The 20,335-nt window shown below is 37.9% G+C and overlaps 1 protein-coding gene across 5 annotated transcripts in view; it reads right to left on the reverse strand.

The window, feature by feature from the left end:
* The window catches only part of LRRIQ1 (leucine rich repeats and IQ motif containing 1), a 97,910-nt gene that overhangs the window by 43,604 nt on the left and 33,971 nt on the right, over positions 1–20,335 (reverse strand). For 4 of the 5 annotated variants that reach the window (XM_081211188.1, XM_081211187.1, XM_081211189.1 and 1 more), the window contains 6 exons: positions 18,175–18,376; positions 15,485–15,604; positions 6,558–6,647; positions 3,852–3,973; positions 3,196–3,291; positions 2,365–2,444 (listed from right to left, as the gene is read on the reverse strand). In XM_081211188.1, the coding sequence (XP_081067314.1) occupies positions 2,365–2,444; positions 3,196–3,291; positions 3,852–3,973; positions 6,558–6,647; positions 15,485–15,604; positions 18,175–18,376 (710 nt within the window). Of the gene's footprint in view, positions 1–2,364; positions 2,445–3,195; positions 3,292–3,851; positions 3,974–6,557; positions 6,648–15,484; positions 15,605–18,174; positions 18,377–20,335 lie in introns of those variants that run through there. The other variant, XR_014012452.1, reaches the window with a different exon arrangement.

Below are 20,335 nucleotides of genomic sequence, written 5' to 3' on the forward strand. Positions count from 1 at the left end.
TATATCGAAAGCTAATCCTGAGTCCTTCCTTTTGATAAAAGCCACAAGACTTGGGTACTTGCCAGAACCTAATTTCCCTTCATGCAAACTTTCAGACATCAACACAGACAGACTTCGTAAAAGAATACAAACATGCAAATAGCCTGGATCGCCTTCTTTCTAATCTGAGTTCAGGATAGTGCTCACTATGTACCTAGACAACGACTCCATTTTGTGCTTGAAATGGAGAAATGCTTTTCAAAGAGAATATATAGCAGATGTCAGCAAACTTGGGGTATGATTCAGTTATAATTCGGGTCTGTGGGGCTTTAAACTGGCAGACAAATTTGGTGGACTTCAGAAAATGGAGAATTTAGCAGTCCCTTCAAACCCAAACATTATAATTTGCATAAGAATCTGAATGAATCCAAAGACCCATTAAGTTCAGCATTCTGTTTTCTACAGATGCCCCAGGAAAGCTCACAGAGTAGTAAGATGACAATAGTCATCACGCATCACCTGCTCTTTCCTTTCTCTCTGATTGTGCTGCTTTGAGCCATAGAGTATGGACAGCAGAGTTACTGAGCAGCCTATCAATACATAGTCTATGGTCCAGGGCAACGGGCAGAGAGAAACATGGGGGAAGTCAATATAGCAATACAGCCAGAGCTGCCAGAGGCCACACTAGGAGGGCTGTTGGATGCCATCCCCTCCTGGTACAAAGGCTACAGACACTGAAGCAGTGTACAACACACATGCCTGGTAAGAAGGTGGATGTGAAGTAGCTTAAAAGGCTTCTTACCAAAGAAGCTAAGAGAAGGCTTCCTGCCACTATCCACCCTCTGATTCCAAAATAGTCAGCCAGAATATGGGGAGGGAAGGAGAGGAGACAACAGAAGGGAGAGGGAATGGCTTTTTATTTTTTATTTTTCTTTCTTTCTTTTAATAGAAAGAACAGAGTAAACAGGAAAAGAAAACAGGTGGGAAAATTTCCAATAAGGAAAAGGGTGTTGGTGGACTGGAGAGAGCTGAGGGGGGAAAAGGACTGCAAAGCTGCACTAAGGAAGAAATAGGGTCACTAAAAGGCAAAGTGAAAAATTACCAGAGCAATCAGAGACAGAGAGGGGGGAAATGGAGGGGAAAACAGGCAAAAAGCTAGCCTGAGGAGAAAAAGAGAAGGAGCTGACTTCTTTGATGAAGGCAGGAACAAACTGAATTGTGGGAGCTGCCTAATTCCCTCAATTTCACCCAGCCTTTGGCCACCTGGTGGAGCTGTTACTCAACCCTTTACTAGCAACTCTGTGTATTATATGTATTGCACATGCGTTTATCTTAATGCACATGCATCTCTTGGGAACTTGGCATCTGTCAGGAATGCTGTTGCTCTTAACCATTATACCAGATCAGCCCTCTGTTTATATACTGATTCTATTCTCAGTTAGTTGTGAAATTAACACTTTTTAGAAAGCAAATGTACAAACACTCATTTCCCCAACCTTGTTAATATTAGAACATCAAGAAGTCCTTTCTATACAACAAAAGACAGGACAGCAGACTTTGATATGCTTTAAGAAACAACCATTTAGGAATGGATTAATCATAAGTAACATAAAGCAGACCACATATGGAGAAAAGATGATACACTCTAATGGGTTGCATTAATTACAAATGATACGTAGGCCACCAAGATGTATGTATGTGAAAAATTCAGCTGGACACCAGATATTCTGGATATTTTGATAGAACAGGGTGGGAGGCCATGAGAATCCCTGGACTTGCATGTACTCTTTGGGGGCTCTCTCCATTTTCTTTTCCATTGTCACAGGCACATGCTTAAGATTTTAAATTGCATTTCTTAAAGGCATACTTGATTTTGCCACACAAAATTCAACACTGATGATACATCAAAACATCTGCAAGGGAGTTTCAAATAGCATTCAAAATATCAAAGTGGTATCATTAATAACTTGAAATTAGAAGTCAACATTACTGGCATTTCAATGTTTTCAAAATTGTTTTTTTAAAAAAAATTCACAAAATTGAGAATTGTCTTATTAAATAAACAATCTAGAGCAACCATTGTCCACATATCTTTCAAGATGATATGAAATGAATATGTCTACATTATAAACAAAATTAAGGCTGATAAAATCAAAATAATTCTGTTACCTGACACATAAGTGCATAGAAGTGCAAACTACTTTGAAATCAATGATACTTAAGTAGCAATCCCATGAACATCAATCAGTTTTGGATGTGTCAACCTTTCAATACACTTCAATGCTTTTAAGAGGTGAGGGCCTCTTTCCAGATGTAGATCAACAGACCAGATTTATTTTTGACATGTAACTTCTATCACATAGTTCATCAGGAATGTTTACTTACCAAGCTTATTAGATTTCTTTGCTTTCATTTTATGTGCTCTCTTTAGCATCAACTGTGCAGTAGAAATGTCTTTAAAACCCCTAAAAGAAAGGTGAGTTTTAGTCATCAGGCAACAAAAAATATGCATTTACTGAATATACAGGAAAGTACGCAGAAAACCACTCCTGTGCATACCCAGAAGAGTTGTCAGTTTTCCTCACATCACATTGCAGACCTCACATCACATTGAATATTGGTCTTTGAGGCCATTTTGACACTGAGGGGTGAATTCAGGGACAGCAAAGGACATGTGAGAAGGGGATGGACCTAAAATTGAATTACATGTGTATACCACATGCAGGGCTGTTTGGATTCTCTATAATGCAATAGCAAAGCACATATTACAAATAAAGTATATGTGGAGATCTTGGCATGGGCTGTAGACCTCTATATGGTTCCAATAACGTTAGCCCACTAAAATTAAGAAAAGTGCATGCATAATTGCTCAAGATTACATTCAACACTGGCTGCTGAACGGGCAACTGATCTCGGGGATACACAAACCATATTTCATAAATGTATTACTATGGACAAACTTGATTCAATAAAACCATTCTCATTGCCAACAACTGCACATTATGTTCTTATTACCATCACTTATGCTGATTCAGTCTCAGAAAATCTAACATGGTGTCCATCATGATCCAAGGATGGTGTACAAAGTTACCGGACACACCAGCACAAATGTTTCAGATTAGCTGTGACAGCCACTAACACAGCTTTCACCTAAATGAGCAAGTCCTGATAAATACAGTTGCCATTAAAAGTGGAAGTATGATAAACTGAACATACCATTCTTCTGAAATTTTTTCTTCTTTTTCTGATCTTTGTGATGACCTTTGGGGGAGTTTCAGGTCAGAAAGCTGTGAGAGAGTGCTCTTCTCTGACCTGAGGAAGACAAGCAAAAGTTCTTGAAAGCTAGCCCAGTAACAGAAGTAAGTCCCGACAGTTTTTTATAGTGCTACCAAGCACCTAAGCCTTCTGAAACCCAGAAAAAAAAATCTATTTTAATATACCAGGAACTTTATCTTGGAGAGTAATAAAAGTCAGACTTCCACATGAAATGTTTACACTCCAATTACTCAAAGCGTATTTCAAGATTTTTCTACAAAGGAATGCAGAGCTGTAAGAAATCCTTCTGCCCTTATCTAGCAGATATCTGCATTTTAATGTCTACTTCATACTTTACTTTTTTATTTTATGACTTCAGTTTATAGCACTTTAATTTTATGCTTTTTCAAAAAAAATAATGAGCAAACACTGGCTCATTAAAGAGCTACTGTTTGCATTTGATTTGCGTTATTTTAGTGCCAAGCACATGTGCTGAATACTTAAATCACATGAATTAAAAATAGCAAAACAGCAACAAGAAATTCTAATTGCTCTTCCAGTGATTATTAAATCAGTTAGTTACAGAAAGCAACATTAAAAGCTATTTATTTACTTACCTGTTACTAATCTGACTGCTTTCTGACAAGAATGATTTGGGTCTTTCCTTAAGCTGCCGAGTTTTATGTGGAAGCCACTTTAAATGATGTGAATTGTCCCCACATCCTGTAGGTTCATTATACTTTTAAGGAGAGGAATAAAAATGTTTAAACAAATAGTTCTCTTGGACAATAACATAACACATTACACATTTATAAAGCAATGGTATACATGCCTACTCAGAAGTAAGGCATGTGCTATATAATCAGAGCCATCAACATTTATAGGAGAGTTTTCCTTAGCCTCAATGCAGTCTACAAGAAAATTAATAAATGCTCAATGCATAAAAAAAATTAAGATTGTTTTCTAATGACCTGCTCATTGAACATTTATCCTGATTTGTTTGCACAAAATTTGCAGGGAAGTTATACAGCATCCACATTCATTCTGGTAGCTTGTGGGGAGGTTATATGATGTTACATCAAGCAATGGTTCTATCACTTGCTAGTGCAACTTCCTATCACTTTCCATAGTGCAAAAATCCTCACTTTTTTGATGGTGGTGGTTGGGGGGTGCTGTGCAAGAGCAGGACCAGCCCTTCTATGAGGTGGACTAAGGCAGCTGTCTCAGGTGGTGGAATCCCAAGGGGCAGTGCTCCTGTGGGCACCTCTCGCCCCTGCTGCCGCCTCAAGAGAAGTGAGGAGACGAGAAGTGAGGCAACGGCAGCTTCTGGCAAAATCTCATGGTATCTCGTGGAGCTCTCACAAGTTCTTGCCGCTGCTTCTTCTCCTCACTTCTCTCATGGTGGCATGGAGGTGGGGGCCTGCTTGGCCCCCCACTGCTGCCACCAGACAAACAAGGAGAAGCAGTTGCAACTTCTGGATTCCGGTGAGATCTCACTGGAATCCAGAAGTCGCAGCTAAGCAAGCCTTCAGCATGGGTGGGAGTGAGGACTTCTCCATTTGACCTCAGATGGTGAAATGGGACAGGAGTCTACTTTAATCTACTTTAATTGTGCAACCTAAATTTGCTAGCATGCAATTGGATCCAATCTACATAACAGCAACAGTCCAGAAGTGGCCTAAAACAAAGAAAAACATGACTGAAGAAAGCAACTTCTATTTGCTTTCAGAATTTGACAGATGCAAGTCATAAAATCTGGCAACCAAAATAAGAGCTTTGATGCTTTTTCTGAGACAACACAGATTTTTGAACAATTGCTGTAAAGTCTTTGCTTCAAGCACAGTTTCTCACTCCCCACAGAAAAAAATTACAATGCAGGGGCTGATCTGAGAAATATAATTGGCATGAGTGCAGATATAGGGACAGATGACTTCTGAAATATATGGCTCTTACGTCATGAAGTGCTTTCAAAAGATAAATCCAGCACCTTTGATTTGTCCTAGAAGTACACTGCATTGCAAAATATGGAGAAATAGAAAATAGAATATAGAAATAGAAAATACGGAGAAATAGAAAAATTTCACATAAAAGATTTCTCAGTGAATGAGTGATGCTTTCATGAATATCTAGCACTGGTGAATGAAACTCTACATGGTATGATAGACCTATGTGACAAGCCACGGTGACTTATAACCGGACAAGGAAAATTAGCAAACAAAAGTATCATTCTATGAGAATAGGAACATGCAGACCATCCTTCTTTTATTTTACACAGACTGCATTCATAGGCTGTGCCCATGTAAGCTATATGCACAGAAAAGAACCCTGTGAGGTCGGAGGTTTGTTTGAGGTTTCAACCACAGCTGCATCTTGCAAAAGGAAGATGCATTTTAAACCAAAAAGCTGGTCTTTGTTGCAGCATAAGCATCCTTGGTGGAAACTTCAAAGAAACAGCCGTCTGTGTGCACAGCTCTCCCCCATGCACACATTTTGTTTAGTTGGATCACAGCCACAGACTTTAACAAGATCCAGTCATTTTGCAATAATCTGGAATGCACTTAACCACCTCAATGTACCTAAGACGTGAGCAGGTTATGATCTGGAAGCAGTTTGAAATTCAAATTAAAACTACATTCCTGAAAGCATGGCTGGCACCCTGAACTTAAACACATTTAATTGGAGAGGAATCCTACTTGAAATCAGTGAAATCACTCTGAAGGAAGCATGCTTAGGACTAGAGTGTAAGGCTTGCATTTAATTACTCCAATGAGTGAAAAATTAACATGCTTAAGAACTAATGTCTGCCATTTATGACCATTCTCTATCTTATTGCTAGTACAAATATTGTTGAAAACACATTGCATATAACAAAGAGAATTAAACATAACATAAAGAAAGCTGAAACTTCAAAGATTATCAAATAGCTAACAGACATTACAGTTCAATGATCTTTAGCTGCTCTGAAAATCTTCAGCTGTTGCCATATATTGCAGGCTTCAGTGTTTTTGAAAGCGCTGTGTCAACTAGCAATTTTTAATCCACTGCCAAATGTGCAGCTGAGGCACATCATCATATATATATATATTGCTACTGTGAAGTAAAGTGTTGAAAGAAATCCAAAAATAAAGGGGGGGGGGAATTAAGCAAATGAAAGAAAAGCAACATGAAAAATTACATCTGGGGATGAGGAGGAAGTCAGAGGCTTCTTAAAGTAATTATGTTTTTCCAGTCAATAAATTGCAATATTAATCACACCAAGTGTAGTGAGATCCTTAAGGAATGAACAAAGGCCAAATAAGAAGAAAGTTTCCGTGACATGTTACCTTTGGCGAGGGCAATTGGTCTGAGAATAGCAGTGTTTGTGAAAGGAAGCGGGTGGAATCCAAAGCTGGCCATTCTTTCTCTATGACAGCCTGGTTTAAAACAACAACAAACCAATGAAGTCAATAGTGCAGGGATAATATCAGTTTCGTTTTGATAACTTCTATAAAGCACCATTTTGACCGCGTTGCATGCTGCTTTCAGTGATTCTGAGCCATTCTATTCTAATATAATAGTCACCTGTAGGACAGTAATGATGAAGCTAAAAATAAGTTTTGGATTAATTTATATCATTTGATTTCCCCCATAATAATTCCAATGGGAATAATCTAGACTAAATTGTTTCAAAGTGCTATTCAGCAGAGTCAGAATTAAACACAGAAAGCTGCCTTCTGCAGAAATTTTAAATGCAAATGGAATTTTTGCAACATCTGGAATTGCAGAGCTAATCTTTCCAACTGGCATCCAAACTCTGCCTGTAAAAGGTTGCTGTTGCACCACCAAACACACTATTGAAGCATACAGAACGTCCTCTCACTCTCTGTAATTGCCATTACAGTATAGGAACATGCAAGACAAATGCTGAAAATTTGTACAGAAATGTTCCTGAATGCATTTGCCCAACCACCCTTTTCCTTGACCCTTGCTTCCTTCTTAGCTCCCTTGCCCCTGTCTGTAGTTTTCTCTGTCTCATTTCTTCAAGTCCCTGCTGCCTCCATACCACTTTCCTTCTCCTAGGTTTCCTTAGTAATCCAGCTCACCTCTCTTCCCCTGCCTCCTTGCCTCTTCTCTTCACCATACCTTTTCTCTTCCCTTAAGTATCTTCTGCTTCCAAAACACATTCACCAAGTCCCCAAGGAGGTGGTCCAAGGACCAACTTCTACATGGAGGAAGGCAATGGGGCCAAATCATGGTGTAAACACACAATCTGGGGGATTTTGAGGCTGAAAGGACTTGTAGCATCCTAGCAATGTGCTGCTTCTCTCAAGGAGTAACCTTTTAGTGAGGCAGCTCAGAGTCGGATGCCCAGTACAGGCACATGGGGAGAAAGGGAAGAATGGAGATTGTCATTCTCCTCCCTGTAACCCATTTCTCCTCTGCTTGAATTACTACAGGCATTCACTGCATCAAAAAGTATTTTAAAACTAGAAGCAATTATAAAATCAATTACAGACTAAGATCACCTGAAAAAAGGAGAGAGAAAGCACAGGTAGTCTATCATTGCACAGAATTAACTGTGCTTTGTTCATTGAAAGTTTCAGAGAATTTTCTATTTTGAATTTCCCTTTTCCTATATAGTATTATGATGATGGTTATCATTATCACCATTATTTTTTCCTCTTTTGTTTTTTTGTTGTTGCTGTGGACCCACTTCCTTTTTTGGGGGTAGCAAGACATGTGAGATGGGTGGGTTTGAGAAGGAGCACACATATGGAAAGATTAGCAGCAACTGTATCAAAAATGCCAAAACAACATGTTGTTACTTCTTTCACAGGGCAGGGGGGGGGGGAAGGGGCGGAGAGAAACAGATTTGAAATTTTAAACACTTTAGGCATATGCTGTGGGAAACACCAGTGTATCCACAAAAATTGGGTGTGCTGCATAGAGTGTATGTACCTGCCCTTAGGGGCTGAGGCTGTTTCTATGTCAGCAAAATTTTGGTGTTTCATTTTGATTCAACACCTTTCCCTCCCACATAAGTCTCTAAATGGCGTGGCTACAACATCTTTCACCCATTTATGCATTACTGCTAGGTTGCATTTATTTCTCTGAGATGATTATCCGAGCTTTTGGATACCAGAAGATAGGATTACCGAAATTCTATATTGACCTATTTAAGAACAACCCATGTTGGTGAAAAGGGGAACTACTAGGTTACTTCCCCCTTAATGAAAAGTAAAGGGACAGAGTCATATTTCACCTATTTTGAAAGACATTACATTTTGGATGCTGGTCAAAAATTAAACTGATTTTTAGAACTGCTCATATTTTAATAAAGGCTACATGATTTTGGGATCATCAGTCTTAGCTATACGGTTCCATGTTATTCTGAAGCCACTAGTATTTTTTAAAATTTGGATTTTTCAAGCCTTACTACTTGCGATTTACAATTGTGAATATCACAAAGATTAGTTCTGGAAGTGGGGAAAGATTTGGATTTGACTGGATTTAAAAAAAACTAGACAGAAATGGTTCAACTTTCCCTAAAGTACTATGTGTACTTTTTTCTTTTTCTTCATTCTGTTTCACAGCATGAACAATATTTCCCTTGTTGAACACAATTCAGAAAGAAAAATGTGCTGAGACACCAGAATATATTGTTGTTGTTATTTTGGAGTTTCACATGCTTCCTTCTTTATGCAGTAGGATATTTGACTTCAGGAGAACAGTGGAGATGTATGTAACAATGTTGGGCTACAATATGCAGATGGATTAAGTATTATGAAAACACAGAAGCAACCATATCAAGTCAGGTAATACATAGTAGATTAAAACAGCCCTCTTAATTATTCTCTACTCCCACATTAGCCTCTCAGTTCAGAAACCTCTTAGCTTTTTAGTCAGTGTGTGTGTTTAATGCATCCTGAAAAACACGGCTCCCAGTGACTAGGAACCAGTCTGGAAATAGCACAATGGAGGAGCAGTTCAAGTCCTTCTCTTCTGTATGTGTGTGTGTGTGTTTGTGTGTGTGTGTGTGTATGCCTCTACATATGAGGTCTTCTACATGAATGCTGATTGCACAGAGTCCCTTTCCATGCAATTTTGGAGAACGGAATCACATATTGCCTGCAGTATAGTTGATAAAGATTTCCTTCAACAAAATATGGGTTTTCTCTAGTTCAGTTCATGATGCAAGCTAGGCAACAGCAAAGATAAAGAGATTTAAGCTTTAAATAGGAAACTGAGAGGGGTTGCTAATACCTCAGAATATAGATGCACGATTCAAGATGATGTTAACAGATTGAAGAACTGGACCTAAACTATCAAAAGTAATTTGTGATCTATGGGTCTTAGTAGACCATAAGCTTAACACAAGTCAGCACTGTGATGTACCAGCAAAAGAAAAAAGCTAATGCAATTGTAGGCTGCATCAACAGAAGTACAGTGTCCAGATCAAGGGAAGTAATAGTACTAGTCTATTCTGTGTTGGTCAGACCCTACCTGGTATACTCAATCCAGTTCTAGGTGCCACAGTTTAAGAAGGATATTGATAAGCTGGAACATGTTTAGAGGAGGGCAACCAAGATGATAAAAGGTCTTGAAACCACATCTTATGAGGAATGGTTGAGGGAGCTGAGTATGTTTAGCCTGGAGAAGAGAGGGCCAAGCCTTAAATATCTGAAGGCCTGTCACATGGATAATGGAGCGAGCTGGTTTTCTGCTGCTGCAGGGTAGGACCTGAACCAATGGATTCCAAGTGCAAGAAGGGAGATTCTGACTAAATATTAGGAAGAACTTTCTGACTGTGTTGTTTGACAGTGGAATGGATTACATTTGAATATGGTAGACTCTCTTTCATTGGAGGTTTTTAAACAGAAGTTTGACGGCCATCTGTTAGGGGTTATTTTACTGTGGTTCCTGCATCAAAGGGAGTTAGACTAGATGATCCTTAGGGAACTATGACAGGTTCTTGCTTAGCTAGCCATATCTCCATGTGTTCATGTACACACACATATATACACACATTTCCATAGGCACCCTCCCAACATATATACCTTTTCTATTTGGGTACGAAAACACCAAACCTGAAACTTGCAAATGTCAGGCACATATAGCACAGCTCTGTTCTTCACAATTAGACGCTCACAAACTCTAAACCTCAAAGCCAGTGTTGCGTGTGGCCAGAATAAGTTGGATGAGGATGTAAGATGTCTAAAGTCCAATCCCTGCTTTTATGGCTCTAAAACTCCCTGGGTGGTCTTAGACAAATAATATCCCCTATATGCTTCTCTGAGCTCCATGGAGGAGAGAGGAATATTGTGTGTAATATAAATTGCATACTTTCTTGAATACACCTACCCAGCCAAGGAGCTCTGCCACTGTACTCCCTTCATTCTTAAATGCATTTTTGATCTGGTTCATAATCTTACTTCATCATCATCATGCTACTCTTGAGCTAAGCTACCCAAACTGTGGACAAATCTATTTCTTGTGGGATGAAAAGTCGAGTTAGCTACTTCATGAAGACAATTCTCCTTCAGATACTCATGATCAACAGAGAAAAGGTGAGAATGCAAGTGTAGGGAACTTGCTGCTCAGGTAAAGGCTTCTTATAAACATGAAGAGAAGAACCAATTCCTCATTTTCCTGATGACAGGAGTGGGGAAAACCTCACCAATTTGCTGACACTATCTTTACATTTATTTATTTAGTTGTACATCACCCTAGACTCCTTCCAGTGGAGGGTGATTTATATCAAAAATAAGAAAACAATATGGTACACAGAGCTGAAAACATACATACACTAAAAATGTAGAAGAAAATAATCAAATTATGATTATTATTATTATTATGGTACTGTATTTATTTATATCCCACTTTTCCCCTGATAGGGACTCAAGATGGCTCACAGTTAAAATAGAAACGGCTAAAACATAGAAAAAGCAATAATTAAAACAGAATGAAACATTCTTAAAATCTATAGAATCAGAAGTACACACAATACTAATGAGGAGTTCACCCCTTATTTGAACATAAGAATAGACTTGATGGATCATGAAATGGCTCCTCTAGTCCAGCATCCTGTTCTCATAGTGTTCAGCCAAATGCCTACAGGAAGCTCAGAAGCAGCAGGGCTGAATTAACCATTAAGCAAAATAAGCATGTGCTTAGGGCATCAAGGGAAGAGGGGCATCACGGAAATTTTCCATTGCTGGATTTACCATAAACCATATGGTGCAGCTGAACAAAAATAAACACTATTTATGTAAATATACAATCTCACTGTAGCTTTTGTTTTCGTTTTGGAAAATAATATATATATATATTACAGTTCACTATTGTCTCTATTTTGAATTAGATATATATGGGGGCACCAAAATACTTTAAGTCCTTAGAGTCTCTTAATCTGGGCCTGAGAAGCAGTGTAACACTCTTCCCACTAGTAATTCTGAGCAACTGGAATTAGAGGCATGTTGATTGCCTTGTCAAACTGCAGGAACCTGGGTAAATAGGCCTCCCCCTTCTTAGCATGGAGAAGGCAGTTCCTGCCTGCATAAAAGAAATATAGTCTCTGGTTCAAACAAGCAGGAGCTTCACGTATCCCATGTTCAAGGACAATTGAGTTGTCCCTATGTGATCTCAAGTCTCTCCTCTAATTTAAAGCTATGAAGTGATCTGATGACTGCGGTCTATAGGCAGTGTATGTAGAGTTGTTGGAAACTCATAGAAGTTCCCTTCTTGCTCATCAAGAAGCAGGGGAATGTCTATATTCATCTGCCTATGTGTGCAGGGTATTTCATTTAATAAAAAAGAACTGAAAGCACAACCAACAGTGTTTTGTATGGTGTGTTTTCCCTTTACAGTATATATTTGGGGAAATTGCAGCATCCCAGTCTCCCCAACAAGACTTATTAGATCTTACATATTCTTTCATTAACCAGATGCAAAAATAAACAAATAAAAATTGGGTAACATTTACAACACAATTCTAACAATGCCTATTCAGACAGTGGGGTTATGATTACAACCTTAAATGACATTCAATATGCTTCTGAATTTTTTTGGAGGTCAGAAGGCACAAAGATGAAACTGGTGGGAAACATGCATTTGCCATTCTTCTGCTTTTTACTACAAAAAACCCCCCTAATTTATTTTTAGTACTGCTTTTCTGAATTTTAATATTAAAACAGAATAAAATACCCAGATCTATTTTAAATAACATTTCTCCTACACAAGAAGGAAAGTGAAAAATCCACACATCACTCCTTGCACTGGTCCCTTTAAAGGGACTGATAGATGTGTCAAGTATGATCTCAGCTGCACTGATGGCTCCTATTCACAAAGAAAGCACTTTGGAAGTCAATGCTGACAGAATTAACGCATTCTTGGCACATGGCTGTCCAAGCACTTTAGTGAGAAAATGACTCTCCAAGTTCCTGATTTTTTGGAAGTGGCTAAAATAAAGCCTGAAGGCTGTGTGCTGTAAAAGATTAACTAGGTCCCAGTTTACCTCATATTGTGTATAAAGACATCATAAATGTCATGGGTTTTTTTAAAAGGGTATACGTTATGATGGATTTACAATAGGGTTAAATGCTCTGTAATTGATGACAGACAACAGGATGGAGAAACTTAAGAAGAGCACATTTTGCTGGCCCTTTCTCAGAGGCTGAAATCATGAGGTACGAAAAGGAAATAAAATTGAAGCACAAGTCATCACAGACTCTTAGCAGGGATTAGAATAAATTAGTTAATATCTTAGGCACCCTTTAGATATTACAGAAATGGTTTGGGAGCTGCTTCCTGAGGGTTAATCTCAAAGCACCTCTGCAATGTATAAATATATCCTACCATATGCATAAGGTGAGCCGAACAGGTTCTGATAATTTCCCCTTATTCCAACCAGGGAACCATTGTATGGTAAGAACATGCCAGTGGGTTTCAAGCATCCAACAGACACTTCCCAAGCTGTTATTGTAAGGTCTAAAGGGCACCAATGATATAGTGTGAAAAAAGGAAAGGCACCAGAGATACCCAAATAACCACTGATATTGCAACAAATGGGTAGAAAACATGCCTGAATCTTGCAAGTAAAATTCACATGAATTAAAATGGAAAGGGGTTTAAAATTTAGGGACCAATATAGAAATAACTTGGATATATCTGGGCACCTAACTATCCCACTTATTTCACAGTAAGAAAGAAGGCTGATAACCCCAATGAAAGAGTTGGTTTAAAAATGGCTCTAAGGAATAGATAATTAGTATGAAATGTAGTCACAGCATAAAAAAGTAACTCAGCCAGAGGTGGGGAACTTGTGGTCCTTCAGATGTTGCTGGACCACAGCAGCCATTGTCCCTGAGCATTGGCCGTGCTAGTTGAGGTTGATGTGAGTTAGAGTCCATCTAAAGGGACAGAGATCCCACCCTCCTAAATTAGACATGAGTAAAGCCCTCAAACTCTAGTTATAGGTGTACAACTTCTTTCCCATCCAAATACAAAAAAACCCAAAAACCTGTCTTTGAAGGGTCTTTTAAATCAATGTCTAGAAAAGGAATTCAGGACAGTTAATTCTGTAGAGAGCCTCTTGGGTATTAATATCTGCAGAGGAGGTCCTTTTGCTTGTTCTGCCTCCCTCAGAAGTTTGGGTGGCAATGACCAGGAATTCTACACAGAGGTTTGACTGCCACCTTTACTTTATAGTTTTAGGGGAATGATGTTTACTGTGACCTTTGACACCTGATATGTGTGTTTTAAGGCCCCATCATATTCCTGTGACTGTCTTTTCTTTTACATTTTTTTAGTACTGAATTTTCAGTTTTTACAACCCACCATGGAACCTGCTGGTGAAGGGCAGGAAATAGCGTACATGATCAGTAGCCAGATTTTTGAGATTGTTATCATCATATTATCTTTGTACAATGTTTTTTACATGAACAGGCAATCCAACCAAACTCGTTTGTTTGCTACCTCTAGTCAGACTCCATCACTCTGAATTAGCTGTGAGTTTTGAATGCCACTCTTATCATTGACTATACAATTAACACCAGTGGGAAAAGAATCCCATATTAAGAGTGCTCTGTTGCTGGGAAAGGTTGTCACTTAGGGAAGGGGCGAGACATGGCAGTAGTTTTGAATTTTTGATTTATACTCAATTGTAGCTACTAGCTATAATTCTAGTTATACTAGAAAAACATTATCAATGTTGCATAAATATTCTGTTTATATTAAATAATAATAATAATAATAATAATAATAATAATAATATCTTTAAAACTGAAATATTAGTGTGTTGATCATTATTGCATTAATAAGCAATTCCCTAAACAGTTTTTTTGGGGGACACACACCATGTTTTTTATTTATCCTTCATCATCAGAAATAATTTATAGCAATTTTAATCTATTCCATCTGAAACTCTCATATTACTGTTTGATCACATAAATATTCTGACTTTGCAGGATTCCACTTTCTTTTCACCTTAAACTTTTTAAATTTAGAAGGCAATTATACTCATTCATGTCTAAAGAGACAGGAGAGTTAAATTACTCAGAATTCAATTACCTCTTTGTTTTAGTCTGTTTAGTAGAATTTGTTAATTTTATCATTGTTGCTTGTAAAACAACTATCAGACCTGTTATCCACCATAGTTCAATATATCCTTTCTTGTAAATAAGACTAAATAATTATATGCTAAAAATGGAATAATAAACAAAAGGGGCTGTATCAGAGCCACCCATCTACAGAAGCACTCCTTACCCCAAATATTAAAATTTAAAAACTGCAGTGAATATATACATGCAAAACTGAAGTATTGAGATGCTAGAAAATATTTTTATGATAAAAATAGCAGCTTTTCTATATGTACCTATTTACACATGGGTATTTTGCTGTACTGTTCAGCATTCCATGAAAAGAGTCACAATATTAGCATGACTGGCAATAGAACAGTTTATAGGGCAAGAAACTAATATAGCTCAAAAATTACCAACAGGTTTGTATTTTAAAAGAATGTAAACCACTTTTTGAAGGATTTTGTCAAAAAGCCGAGTCTACATTTTGCAAATAAAAATAAAGAAAATTAAAAGTAAATTAAAACAAATAGATGAAATAAATAGATTTGTTCTCCAGTTATTTGCCAGGAGACAAAACTTTAAAACCAATTCATTTCTTCTTACATTTAAATCATATTTTTAGCACCTGCACCAATTTAGCACCAATCAAATAACTTAGAATTATAAATTAAATATTAAACAACTCTACTTACTTCATCAAACATAAAGTCATCCACATCTATTTCGCTATAGTCATCATCAGCTTCATCAGTTTTAACAGCTGCCAAAGCACTGGCCAGTTTCTTTCGCAGACGGAAACCTTTCCAGAGTGCCTAAACAAAAATGTAAAGCATGTTATATGAGGCCATAGATCAAATCCAAATCCAGATTCTCTGTTATCCCATTAGGAAGATAAAACATTGTAGTTCTTTTTCTGTAATAGCTCAATGATCTGTTTTTTGAACTTTATGTGACATTTAAAACTACAAGACAAATTAAATATCAGCATATGTCTAGAGCTCAGAATACTCTGGAGGTTTGGCTCGAGTAAGCAGAATGGAATCCTAAAACCCTCTCAACTACAAACCAAGGTCAACTAATTAATTATTTGACAATCCCTTCAGGACCTACTATAAGCTTAGGGGAAGAAGATATACGAAAAAGAATTAAGTGTTAACTTTCACAAAAATAAAAACACACTTAAATAAAAATTTCCACTGATTACACCTGACAACGTATGCAGACGTAACAGCAATTAACTTAGGCCAATCATTTTCACCTTCACTAGCAATCTCTAGACTATTTTTTTAAAAGGAAGAATTAAATTTATGGGAGAAAGTTATGAGAAGGGGAAAGGACAAAGAACAAAACAAACCCACAAAAAAATGAAAGGGAGGAAAGGCATCAAGAGAACCACTAATAAGAGAACAAATAATGGCTTGTAATAAAGGAGATAACATAAAACCACATTATGTGGCTCTGAATTTGAGAGCATTCTAGTTGCATAACTGAAAATAGGCACTACCGTTGCCTCCTCCCTAAATCTCTATAAAAATAGCATATAAATAATAATACTTTGGGCATATTAATTGTAGCATGACATATAGTTAAATAGTACTAACAATAAAACTCTTAAGTAGAAATTCTGTTGTCCTGCTTAGCTGTAGTGCTCTACTAAGTTTGGGGCTGTGCATTTGATTTTGGTCCTTCTGAAAGTTCACATTTAGAATCCAGGGGGAAATATAAAAAAAGGACTCAAATCTCTCTTTCACTTTTGGAACCAGGTGAATTTCCATCACACACATTCTGGGTTTTAGATATTTTGAAGTTCTGATTTCAACATTAATTTATCTCCCCCCCCCAAAAAAAAAAGATTAAAAGAAGTCTTAGCATACTCAAAAGGTTGTTTTAAGGCTTGAAGGCAGGATGACATTTTTATTTGCACCATAAGGTAATGATTCACAAAACTCTTAACACTAGTGAAATGTCACGGAAATTCAGTGGAACTAAATCAGTGCAAGTAGCCTTTTTAACCATATAGTGTCAGAAACCAGTAATACAAACTTGATTGTCTAAAGCAGGGGTGGATAATAAGTGACCTTCCAGATGCTGTTGGACCACAGCTCCCACTATCTTTGAGTTATAGGGCTTCTGGAAATCGGAGTCAAACAACAGCTGAACAAAGCATGATTTGATCTCTTAATTGCAAACTTAAAAAGAAACTGCCTTGTACCAAGTCAGGTCCATTGGCCCATCTAGCTGTCTTGTCCATACTGACTGGCATCAGTTCTCATGTTTTATACTGGAACCTTTACTGTTCCTAACTGGAAATGCTTGAGGGCTGAACATGAGACCTTTTGTGTGCAAACCATGTGCTCTATCACTGAGCTATGCCCCCCTTCCCTAGATCAGCGGCAAGGCTATTGAATCCAGCAACATGTTTGCATCAACAGTCAGTCCTGTCTCTCCCCAGCATGTAGCACTGAATATGAAGTCACCATTTAGTTATCAGGCATGTGGCTCCCAGTCACTATTTTGAGTCCCACCACCCTTCACATAATGGAAACAATTTTTCAAAAGCAATGGGCCATGGGTCTGGCTCTCCAGATTCTACAGGGCTCCATTTCCCAGCAGTCCTAGCCAGCCTAACCAATCAACAGGGATAACGGAGTTCTTATATTAGCCCTGTTGGAGGAAAACAAGATAGGTATAATATGCCTGAATAGGGCTTTACTCGTTAAAGGACAAGACTTCCTTCTATTTGTGTGTTTCTCTATGTGAGTGATGTCTAGTCTTAGATTAGGTTGCCCCCATGGAGAACTACCAAGGAGCACCCAACCTGGGCTATATTGATCCATTATATGAGCCCCTAGTAGGCAAAAGGAGAGGGCTCCCCCATCCACTGATGTGCACACATATACGGTGAAATTGTAGAGTGGTACCTCTGGTTAAGAACTTAATTCATTCTGGAGGTCCTTTCTTAATCTGAAACTGTTCTTAACATGAGGTACCACTTTAGCTAATGGGGCCTCCAGCTGCTGCCACGCCGCCGGAGCACAATTTCTGTTCTCATCCTGAAGCGAAGTTCTTAACCTGAAGCACTATTTCTGGATTAGCGGAGTCTGTAACCTGAAGCCTCTGTAACCTGAAGCCTCTGTAACCCGAGGTACCACTGTATCTTTAAATTTTATAGTATCTTTTAGTTTTATTGTATATTTTAAGGTGAAATTGCATCATTTAGTTGCACCCACTTTAGAACCAAAGAAAGTTTGCTTGGTGGATTGACTCTGTGAGGTAATGTCCAGTGCTTGATTCTGTTTGCCTTTATGTTTTTTCAGGTTGTGTGGTGGTCCAAGCTTATGTGAGAGAGTTAGGGATCCATTCTCAAAGACTGCAGACTGACCTGAAGCTTAGTAGCAGCTTTATGCTTGACCGTGGAATCATGGTGATCTTCCTTCTTTAGGTTGACAATCTTTTTCCTGGTATAGTAGCTTCGCCAATTAGACTGGATCACAGTTGCAGCCAGATGTTGCCACGTATAGAAATTTATCTTTTTACGAGCACAGTAGCTTCGCCAGTGTGATTGGATAACTGTGGCTGCCAAGCTAGAAATATCAGAAAAATAACAGACTGTACTCAGCAGTTGTGACCAGTGCCAATGACAGCAAATGATTTTGGAAGTTTAAAAAATTCTTTCACCACCCACCATTTACATGCAACACAGACTGCAGAGGAAGGCTGATGGATAAACCACTACAATATGGAGAATTATGGTTGTTTATTATTGTTGTTATGGTTATTATTATTAGGAAAACTGGAGTAATAAAGAACAACAGCTGAAGATGATACAACGACTGACAAAATAACTAAGGAATAACATAAAGAAGGAAATATTTAGCCCAGTCCTATGCACTTCCTGCCGTGAGCAAAACTATTTCTAAATTGGGAGTGGGGTTGGGATGAAAAAGAAATTTGGTGGCTGAGGATTTCTTCATGCAGAGCAGCAGGAGTGAAAAGGGAGGATGAGGCAAAATGGCCAGATTATTCCAAAGGTATTCTATTTTAAAATTATTTTGTTCAGAGCCATAATATGATCCACGCTTATTTCATGAGGTTTCTATTTAATTTATTATAATAAGAGTGGAAATCTACATGATGTCAGATTTTGTAAATGAAAATTATTTCACAATTAGGAATATATACCCACAGTCATATGGCTGCAACAGCGGATTTGCACATGGAAAACTGGACTTTCTGTGCACATAGCACTTTGTTTCTACCAGAAATAGCCACATTTAAATCCCTTGGGCCATGTGCCTGTCAGCATGGTGGATATTATGTCTGATTTGGCACATGAAATTCTGTTCTATTATATTTCACATGCACATACTGAATTACTCACACAAAATTTCAGGGTAGTGGAAAGGGAGGGAATTATATCTTGTATGGTGATTTTGTTTTGTTGGAGACACATTATCACCATGTGGGGGGGGGCGCGTTGAATGATTTTTTCGATGGCACTTTTCGGTCCTAACAACAACAACATATTATTCATATATCACTTAATGCAAATATGTCAATGTTCAGTTAGATGGAAAAAGGAAGCACAATGACATGGCTTCTTTTTGCCCAGGAATGAAATTTCACCAGCCAGCTCAAGTCTGGTAGTTTTGTATTAGCAAGCATATAGAGATTACTGATACAGTAAGACCATATAGCTCGCCATAATAGTATGAGGTGTGACTAGAAAAGCAACAAAGAAAGCAGTCATGAAGACAAGCAGAGCCCTTCAGGTTGAGAAGGAGAATGACTAATAGCATGATTCTACAGAACTCTTATTATGTTATACATCTTAAACCTGCTCAAAAATAACTGCTTTTTAGAAAAATTGGCAGGATTTGTGGCATCTGCACAAATTTACCATACACACACCACCTTTGAGGGTTATAGTACAGCCTGAGAATACATATTTTTGTTTTGGACAAAACATCCAATGCAAGGTAGAAACTACTGACAAAATATTAACAGAATCATAGAAATGGAAGTGTCTGATTCGGTTTTTATTTGATTTGGTCTTGTAAGCTTATCACATATTTTAACTGTAGTATGTTTTTATTATTAGCGATATGGCAATAAAACTGCTAGCACATTTGCAAAGCTAAGCAGAGCCCAGTAAGGTTTCAAACTGGACGGGGAACCATGTGGAGAAATTCCTGCATTGCAGGGGGTTAGACTAGATGACCTTTGGGATAGCTTCCAACTCTACAGTTCTATGATTCAATTATTCCTACTATATTTTATGCTTATTTATTTTGTAAAAGTGCCTAAATAATTTATTATGAGGCAACTCATAAAAACAAATAATAAACATCATCAAGGCATTGCCAATGTAGGCAATCTAAGTGTACAGTGCAGAATCACAGAATTAGACAAGCTTTAACATTTTTTTTATTTTTTCCAATAATAATATTTATAGCAATAAATGACAATTAAGCACAAGTGACTGAGAGTTCATGCCATCAGTTGCATCAAATTATTTTTGAAATATAGGGTATGGGTGGAGC

Source organism: Podarcis bocagei (genome assembly GCF_964188305.1).
Source record: "Podarcis bocagei genome assembly, chromosome: 10".
Lineage (NCBI taxonomy): Eukaryota > Metazoa > Chordata > Lepidosauria > Squamata > Lacertidae > Podarcis > Podarcis bocagei.